At 51.0% G+C, this 9210-nt stretch overlaps 1 protein-coding gene across 3 annotated transcripts; it reads right to left on the bottom strand.

Annotated features, from left to right (window-relative positions):
- Positions 1 to 1641: 1641 nt before the first annotated feature.
- NRL (neural retina leucine zipper) lies at positions 1642 to 6549 on the bottom strand. 3 transcript variants are annotated; one of them, XM_015562087.1, is made up of 4 exons: positions 5571 to 6549; positions 3863 to 4271; positions 2894 to 3024; positions 1642 to 1922 (listed from the first exon to the last, which is right to left on the bottom strand). In XM_015562087.1, exons 2-4 carry the CDS (start codon positions 4241 to 4243, stop codon positions 1817 to 1819), a joined length of 618 nt encoding a protein of 205 aa, XP_015417573.1. In that variant the 5' UTR covers positions 4244 to 4271; positions 5571 to 6549; the 3' UTR covers positions 1642 to 1816. The 3 variants fall into 3 exon arrangements, with proteins under 3 accessions (XP_015417573.1, XP_015417572.1, XP_006760929.2); XM_015562086.1 differs by having other exon boundaries at positions 1834 to 3024; positions 6077 to 6540; XM_006760866.2 differs by having other exon boundaries at positions 1834 to 3024; positions 5571 to 6531.
- Positions 6550 to 9210: the final 2661 nt, after the last annotated feature.

Raw genomic sequence — 9210 nt, 5'->3', positions numbered from 1 at the left:
GTGATCCTGACTTTCTGGCCGTTAATAAAGGGAACCAGTCTTAGCACTCAGCCTCTACCCATCATGTCTCAGATGCCCACTGGGCAGTCTGTAGCACCCACAAATACCATTAAGAACCAGCACCTTTCAAAAACTGGACCAGAGTTCACCAGGCAGTCACATGTCTCTACACTCTCACCCCAACTATGTACCAAGGAGATCTGAGGAGCCCCTATCCTCACCTCCCGATCCCAGGCACCATGGGGGTTAATTATTGGAGATGGGGAAGGTAATAAGGGGCTGTCAAGGGGGCAGGCTAATGCCTTTCTACAGCTGTCTCCAGAGAATCCCAGCTGAGCCCAAGGGGCGGAACTCCAGCCCACACACAGCTGTGGGGTGAGGCCCAGAAGGGGTGTGTGGGGAATGAAGGGCAGGAGGTCTGCTAGTGAACTAAGAATACAGAAGGGGCATCTAAGATCTGTGCCGCCTGGTTTTCCTAGTTGTTCGAATGTATGTGTGTGCTCATGACTGCACATCCCTGGTTTTCTATGAGTGTGGCCTTAATGGCTCAGGTAGTCCAGCTGTGTACTCTTAATAACATTCACAATAGCAGGGCACATTATTGTTTACCCAAAGAAGAACCGGGAGCCCTGAAACTTGAGCCCAGGCCCATCTGACTAAAGTGCACACACTATCAATCACTAGTGCAATTTCTGTGTGGAATATATCTGAGTGACCCTCATCTTGTGACCCAGAGACACTTGTGGATGGGCATCTCTGTCCGTGTGTGTGCCTCAGCCAATCAAGTAAGGTGTGCAAGAACAGTAGTAGGTCTGGATTGCAGCTTCAGAGAGCAGGTAAGACGTGTGAGATCCAGAATGAAGGAAGAAGAGCTGGGCTCCTGAGGGATCCTCCCTGCCCCAGCCTCTCCCTTCAGTGATGTGCGTGGAAGGGGATGAAGGAGGAGAGGCTAAAGGTGCCATGAGCCAGCCATTGCCAGTAGCCAATAGCCAGTAGTGGGAAAAGAAGAGGAGAAAAGTAAGAAATCCTGGGGAGATGAAAGAGAGGCCTCCAATGCAGGCTCCTGAGTGGAGGAGGGACAAGCTGGGCTAGAGGAGGGGGAGGCAGTAACAAGAACTGGGATGGGAAGAGAGCTGGGGAAGCAGTGGTTAGAGGGAGCAGAAAGGTAGAGAGACATGACAGTGTCTATCCCCATGCCTGACTGCTTCTGCCCATTTATTATGTCACTTAGAGGACCTATGACAGTAGCTGGTGAGGTTGCTGCTCCCAGTTCAATGCCTCTGATCAGCCCATATCCCCCACCCACTCTCACCATAGCAGAGGGCTGGATTACTATAGCAACTGTGAGACCTCAGAATAGTCACTGATGCTCCTGAGCTTCTGTGCAGTAGTGGTGGGAGGGGCAGGCTCCATCTGGCCCAGTCCCCACACCTCCACCCCATTTTTATTGGGCCTCCAGAACTGAAAAGCACCACTCGGCCCAGGTGGGGCTTCCCAGTCAGTCTCTCTCTCTCTCTCTCTCTCTCTCTCTCTCTCTCTCTCTCTCTCTCTCTTTCACACACACACACACACACACACACACGTCTGAAGCAAGGATAAAAAATGAACACTTCTAAATTACAAGAACATTAGCCAATAGCATAAAGTTCTGTCTGGAATTCAAGTTTAATTCACAAAAGCTGCACTCTCAGCTCCTTGTCATACTGGGGCAAGTCTCACCTCAGCCCTCAAAAAGGCAGGAGGTAGCAGGGTCACCTTATGTAGGTCTGGAGGTCAAGGCAGCCTGCAGGGAGCAGCAGAGGACCCGTGCATGGGCTCATCCAATGTGTAGGCTGCAGCCAGGAAGCTGGAGCAGGACAGGAAGTCCCTTGGTGAGGTTGTCTTGGGGAGACCACTGGACTCCCACACTAAAGGTGCCGGAACTGGAAAGGTAACAAAAGTCATCCAACCTGAACGAGGATTAGATGAGGTAACCAGGACCCAGGGAGTAAATGATTTGCTCAAGATTACAGTGGTATCCTTGGCAGAGCTCTGGCACCCAGGTCTCCAGACTCCTGCCCAGGGTTCTCTTCCAGCCCACACTAACCACCCCCAGACCTCCGCAGGCCTTTGCAGCTCTGGGTCCTGGAAGCCACTGGGGTGGGTAGGAGGAAAGCCTCTTGGATAAAATTCCTAGTCTGTCTTGCTATTGGAAATTAAAATCTTGAAAATTCAATAGTCCTAAATGGGGAGGTTACAAGCCCCAGAATGAAAATACAGCCTTCTTGCTAATTACTGCCTAATGCACTATAGGTTGAAAACCTTTAATTAAAATATACACCACTCCCTCACCTCCCATGCACTGTCACTCAGCCATCATCCACGCCCTTGCCCTCCCCCCACCCACACCACCTCCCACACACAGTGCCTGCTGATCTCAGTATCCTGGTCGTGTGGATTTGGGCAAAAGATAGAGGGTTTCTGTACATGGCCCGCTTGAAGGGAGGGGAACCCTCTCCCAGAAAATGACCATCATCTAACCTCGGTACATGCCTTAAGGGTCCAGGAAATTTGGGGATGTTGCTGTGGTCATACAAAGGAGTGTCTGGCACCAGAAGGCGCTCAATAACCACCTAGTGAGTGGGACAGCTGCCTTCTGGATGGTGAGCCCACCCCAACCTATCCCACCACCATTCCGTGGCCCCAAGAGGCTCAGAGGAGGAAGTGTGAGTGGTCCCCGGGCCCGGGGCCGCTGGAGGACAGCCGGTCACAACGAGCCTTGTAGAGGTCGCGCTCCCTGGCCAGGCGGGCCACCTCGGTCCGCAGCGCCTCCAGCTGGGCGGCCAGGCGGGCGCGCTCCGCCTCCAGCCCGCGCCGCTGCTGCAGCCTCTTGGAGCGACAGGCCTGCGCGTACCCTCGGTTCTTCAGCGTGCGGCGTCTCTGCTTCAGCCGCAGCGCCTCATCGCGCCCGCAGCCCCGCAGCTGTCGGTTTAACTCCCGCACAGACATCGACACCAGCGCCGCGTCAGAAAAGCGCTCGGCCAGCTGCAGAGGGAGTAGGTAGAGACCTGGTCCGACCTGGACACTCAATTCCCAACTCCAGGCTGGCCCCGCCTGGCTCGGGACTTGACCTGAGTGCTCGCCCTTCCACTGATTCAATCTCCGAATCCAGACCCCGCCCCAGGTCCCAACACTTCCGGGCTCCCATAGGTCCTTACCCAGGGACTCCAGCCTTTGGACCCGCCAGCGCTGCTGGCCCCGCCCGCCTCCCACTGTCAAGCGAGCTCATCCTGCACCTGAGCCCAGGGCGTAGCATCGGGCTCCAGGCCCACGTGTCTCCAGTGGACCCATGGCCAGATAGACCCCACCTTTCCAACGCACCTGGTTCCCCTCTCCTGGAGGCCGCAACCCTGTGACCCTCAACGGATTTGGATTAAATCTTAATGCCCTCAACACCCCCATTTGTGTCTATAATTAATAGGATGAGTCCCAATCCTTTCTGAGAAGGTTGGGGGCTGGGGTAGCACGAACTCTTGAAAAGGCCAGCTTCATACGCGTTCCCACAGTCTTGACTCCACACCATTCCCTGTTTTCCACGCATGTTTTTTACCTCCCCTTTTTACCTGCCCGTAATCGCCTGCTCCTCGACGCCCTTTAATTCTCAACTCTGCCTTTTCTGTCCTCTTCTAACCTTATCTTTTCCCTTTTCCTCCTGGGTCAGCCTATTCATTTCTCTCCATTTGGAAAAAAGGGAGGGGGCAGAACGTTGTTTTCTCTATCTGATTTCTTCCAAGGGCCCTTCTTCTGCCCTCTGTCTCTTTCCCAGTCCAGGAACTCCTTCTCTTATCCAGCCTCCCCTCAAAACAGCTCACTGATCACTCACCTGGGCATGCTGGGCTCCTGTCTCCGCTGAGCTCCCTGGGTAGTAGCCATGGGGCCCCTCAACGGGGACTGGGTTCTGACCCTGCAGCAGCTCCACGGCCTCCTCAGGACTCAGCCCCAGTACCTCCCCAGCCCCCTGCTGCTGCTGCAAAGTGGCCAGCCAGTACAGCTCTTCCAGGCCTGACCGGGGGCCCTCAGTGGCCCCCAGCATGCCTGGATCACTGAAAGTGGGTGAAGGAGGCACTGAGCTGTAAGGTGTTGAGCCCAGTGAGGCTGTGAGGGTGCCAGATCGCCCCTCAGAAGGTTCCCGTTTTACTTCAAACTTCATCAAGTCAAAGTCATTGACATATTCCATGGCCAGGGGGCTGGGAGGCAGTGCCATCCTGGGGCTGGATGGGGGTGGGACACACCTGCAAAACAGAGGAGACATTTGGAGCTCTTAGAGACTGCCTGCCAGTCTCCTTCACCAAAACCTGCTCCCCCAAAGCCCAAGTACCCTGGAGCCTCAATTCTGGGAAGCCGGGATGACGGTGCTGCCCTGTTCCCTGCATAGTCACCTCCGGGCTGGGGGCCAATTTTTCAGATGGCAGGGGTTCCTGACCAGGGACAAGCAGCTTACATGAGGAAGAGGACAGCACAATCTCTGGCCCCACTGGTGCCTCTGAGATTTACGAAAACAAGAGGAACATGGCAGTGCTCCAACTCTACTGCTGGAACATGCTGAGATGCTCTGTCATCTCAAGAGGCACCATTCCATTTCCAAGCAATTAAAAATTTTGCTTAATTAACTGTGAGAGTACGTATATATTTTAAGACAAAGGGAAACATGTATGCTGTGAATTTTAATGTAGAAATAAGGATACAATGCTATGATTATACCTATCTCTCAGAGCACCCAAGCCAATGCCTTGCATATAGAAGACCCTTACTGCACATCTGTTCTACGAATTAATCCACCCCTTTTATAGGGGTGAGAGACTTTCCAAGGGGGTAAAAAAGATTCTAGAATGAGTTTTAGAAAGATCAGGACCAAGTGGCAACTATCTTTCCCCAAGGCCAATCTCTCCCAGGGGAACCAAGCAAGATTGGTTTTCCTTCTTCTATTTAGAACCCCCTATGTTGTGTGAACTTGAGCAGATCATCTTCCGCATTCTGACCCCAGTTTCCCCTAGCTAAGGTCCCAGTTTCAGCAGCCACACCCATAGTTCCAGAAGGGGCAAAGCAGGGAGTGCTCATCCGCAAGGCTTAGAGTTTGGCTTAATTTTGATGCCCCAAACCTAGGTATCCCTCAACCACATCTCAGACCCTAGGCTCTGCCCAAAAAGGTGGGAGAAAGGACAGGTTTCTCTTCCTCTCCCAGGGAAGGGCTGCTGCCCTCTCTATTGAGCTACTCACCCTTGAGAGGGCAGAGAAGACAGGAATAAAAACACAGATTGAAGGAACTGGTTCTTGGCAGGGAGAAGGTGGTGAGACACTGAGAGAAGTGTCCAGAGAGAATAAGATGAAAGAATAAATGAGAAGACTTGTTTATGTTTCTGATGTGATAGCAGTGAGGGATATAGAGCCAGTTAGGGTAGGAGTGGGGCAGGGGACAGAAATGTGAGGATTCCTGAAAATAGACAACAGAGAGCAGATAACAGGTATCAGAGGAGGGGGCTCTAGCTCTAGGTTAGAGACCCAGCACCCAGGAAGGCCCAGGGAATACTCACTTAAGGGATGGCAGAGGTGACGTGGTCAGTGTCCGAGCCAGGCAAGCACAGCTTCCCCAGAAACTGGAGGCACCATTGAGCAAGGCCCAGTGCCTCTATGCTCAGAACAAGGGGCTGTGGGCACAGAGCCCAGAGGGCACTCTTAAAGGGATAGCTTTCTGAGGTCATTTGTGGTCCTTAGGCCTGCAGCCAATGAGGTAAGGGGATCATTTGACTATCTCATTGGCCTTGGGAGTGGGGGGAACAAGAGGAGAGAACAAGTATGCCTGTTTTCAAGGAAGGAAAGAGGGCATCTTCCCCAATAAAGCTCCTCACTGATAGTCTGACTTACATGTGCTCAGCTCCCTGGTACAGACCACCACCCTCATGTGAACACAACCCTCAGCCCTTGGTGACTGAAAGTATGGGATTAGAAAAGACGGCTCCCAGTGCCTTCACCCTCTAAGGCTCTGAAGCCCCTTGTCATTGTTTTGGGGGAGTTCAAGCTCTCTGGAACCCACTCTCACCTGGACTGTTGGGTGTCTCCTATTTCCAGGAATCCTCACATTTCTTCCCCCTGCCTCATCCCCACTGTATCTATCCTCATGATCCTCATAGATATCAAATCAGAAAGAGAAGCCATCTTCTTCATGATGAATCGCCAGGACTTGACCATCCAATCCTCAGTCTTTCTCACTCTTGCTGACCCAGCCCCAGGACAGGCAATCCAGCTTCAGAGAAGGAACAGAAGGGAAAATGGGAAATTCTGCTCCTTCCTTCCAGGCCAATGTGGGACACTGAAATCTAATCGCCACCAATCCAACTGAGACTTTTGTGACTGCCCTCATATGCCCTCTGCTTCCCCTCATCTTTTCTCTGTGTATATTCTGTCCCTCTCTTTTCCTCTCTCACTCATCCTGGTTCCCAGATGGTTGGTGGGTGACCTACATTTTCAGCCTAATCCCCTAACACCTCTTAGAGCTATCATCCCCGAGTAGAAGTTGGAACAGGGATACTAGGAATTAGCCAAGATGTTTAAACCTGTCTGAAGCTGTTTAAATACGGTCTGTACTGGAATAGAACTTCATGAGTTAAAGGCTATTCCCTACCTTCTGAGGACACCTAAACTCTCCCATGGAGTTAACAGATCCTATTTCTCAATCCAAAGAGAGACGTGGGTGTCCATCAGCCCCAATGACCATAATTTATAAAAATTAATCTAGTCCCAGCCTTCGGTGTTGGGGAAAAAGGTTGGAGATTCATAAGATTTAAGACAGTGGTTCTCAAAGTGAGGTCCCCAGATGAGCAGCATCACCTGGGAACTTGTTAAAATGCAAATTATCTGGCCTTACTTCAAATCTACTGAATCAGAAACTCTGGGGATGGAGCCAAAAATATCTATGTTTTAATAAGCCCTCTGGGCAATTTTGATGAACACTAAAGTTTGAGAACTACTGGTTTACAGAATGCCTACAGTGAACTCACCTTCCCTTTGTGTGTGCTTGTGTGTGGTCTCTCCTGCCATGTTCTCCACAGACATATAAGAAGACCTAGATCAGATGACATCTCTCTTTTCCTACACCTAGCCTCTATTTTGTGGAGCAGAGACCATGGCCATTATTCAAGGAGAAAGGCTTCTCAGTGTGATTGCCTGAGTCTGGTGGTGTTTTGTTGAAGAACCAAAAAGCTCAAGTCCTGGAAACAAAGCCACAAAATGAGAATAGAGACCATAGAGACAGGGGATCCCTCACACAGGCCCATAGCATGTGGCTCTAAAACAGATAGCCAGGAAAGAGGCCCCAGAATGTTCCTGGTTGAAGAAGGAAATGGAAATGTTGAATGCAGCCCCCTTTTCTATGCCTGGTCTGGCCTGGCCAGACACTTGGCCCCTCTCCCCTCAGCAGCTGTCAGGTCTGCACTGATCCTCTTGTTTACTGGAGGGCTCAAAGGAGAGGTGGGAGGGCTAAGCTGCTAACGGGCTAAAGGAGTCAGACTAAACAAGCTCAGGCAGGTTGAGCTGCTAGGGGCTCAGACCAGGCGACACTGAGCAGGAAAAGGAGTCTGAGGACTGAGGGCTGGGCCAGAGGAAAGGACCAAGGACATGAAAAGGAGAGGCTGTGGCCCAGGAGGTAGTTAATGTGTCCTCTGTCAGGAGGGGAGGGGATGAATGCTGACACTGACTGGCTCAAGGACATCTGGGGCAGGGGGAGATGGGGATGAAAAAGATGAAGCCAGGTGGACTCTAGGAATGACAGGACAGAGGAAGAGAGGCAGGAAGACTTAGCTAAGGAGGCAGTGGATATAGACCTGGGACAGAGGGCAGAACAAGTCAAGGGCTCCCCAGGGATCCAGACTCAAGCAGGGAGAGGGACATAGGCACATGGAAAAGTTGGGCAAAGGGCCATGGAAAGCTTCTGGGAGGAGATCAAGAAGGGAGTAAGAGTAACAAGAAAGACAAGAGCGAAGGACTAGAAGAGACAAAGTGGTAGAAGAAAGAAACAAAGGAAAGTAAAATCGAGGACCAAGAACTAAAACAAATACAGAGAAGCAGACAGAGAGATGGTCAGGTCACAAAGAAAGAGTAGTTGCCAAAGGACGAAAAAGTGGAAAGATATGGACTGAGAGATGCTGGACCATATAGAAAGAAGGCCAAGCAGGCAAAGGACCTAGAGAAGTGGAGTAGAAAAGAAAGAGAAAGGAGAGGTGAAGAGACAAGAGTCAGTAATCCATGATGCTGTCACTATATCCATTTTTGGAGCACTGTAAGATTTGTTCTCATTCCTAGTTCTGACTTTTGGTATCTAGATCTTCAGTAATACATACAAATTCTTAAACCTCTTTCTGGTCTACCCCTTAGATTCGCTTGACAAATATTTGTTAAACACGTACTCCACCCCAGGCACTGTGCTAAGCATTAGATACACCTCAGCAAATCAGACTGACCCCAGCCCCCTGCCTCTGTGGAGCTTACAGATGAAACAGAAACATCATTGTATTGTTGACCCCTGTCCTGGGCGCTGTGCTTTGGAAGGCTCTACTCTGGTGCTCTTCCAGCTATGTGTCATGAAGTGAGGAGCCCAGGCCTCCTCTGCGCACACACCCAGTCCCCTTCTGGACCACACTCCAGAATTCTCTGCCCAAAGGACCCCAAGCCCGCTTCTAGGGCCCACATGGACCTCTTCCCTGCGTTGCCCACCCAAGGGTAGACCAAACTATCCGTTCACACATCCCTAGACCTAAGTGGCCAAGGGGTGGCTGTTTGCAGGAGGCTATGGACAGAATTAGGATGTATAGACAGAGAGGTCCACATACATGCACATGAGGCCCCTGGCAGTACAAGACGGTATCAGGGGTGAAAAGAGGTGGACCTGAGGACCAGTAGCTGACTCTCCCCACACCACTTCAATTCTGTTTCTAGCGGGGTCTGATACCACCTTCTCACATTTCTCCCTCTCTTTTCACTCTTATTCTCCTCTACCCCTTTCCTCTTCTCCAGTTTTCTCCCTCTGACTATCATTTTTCTTTTTTTCTTTTTCTTTTGGCAATCAACTTGACATATTTATTTATTTATTTATTTATTTTTAAATTAAATCTTTATTGTTCAGATTATTACAGTTGTTCCTCTTTTTTCCCCCCATAGCTCCCCTCCACCCGGTCCCCC

The sequence above is a fragment of the Myotis davidii genome, unplaced genomic scaffold (genome assembly GCF_000327345.1).
Source record: "Myotis davidii unplaced genomic scaffold, ASM32734v1 scaffold157, whole genome shotgun sequence".
Classification (NCBI taxonomy): domain Eukaryota; kingdom Metazoa; phylum Chordata; class Mammalia; order Chiroptera; family Vespertilionidae; genus Myotis; species Myotis davidii.
Note: the sequence above shows the minus strand (reverse complement) of the source record. Positions and strands in the feature narration are given on the sequence as shown.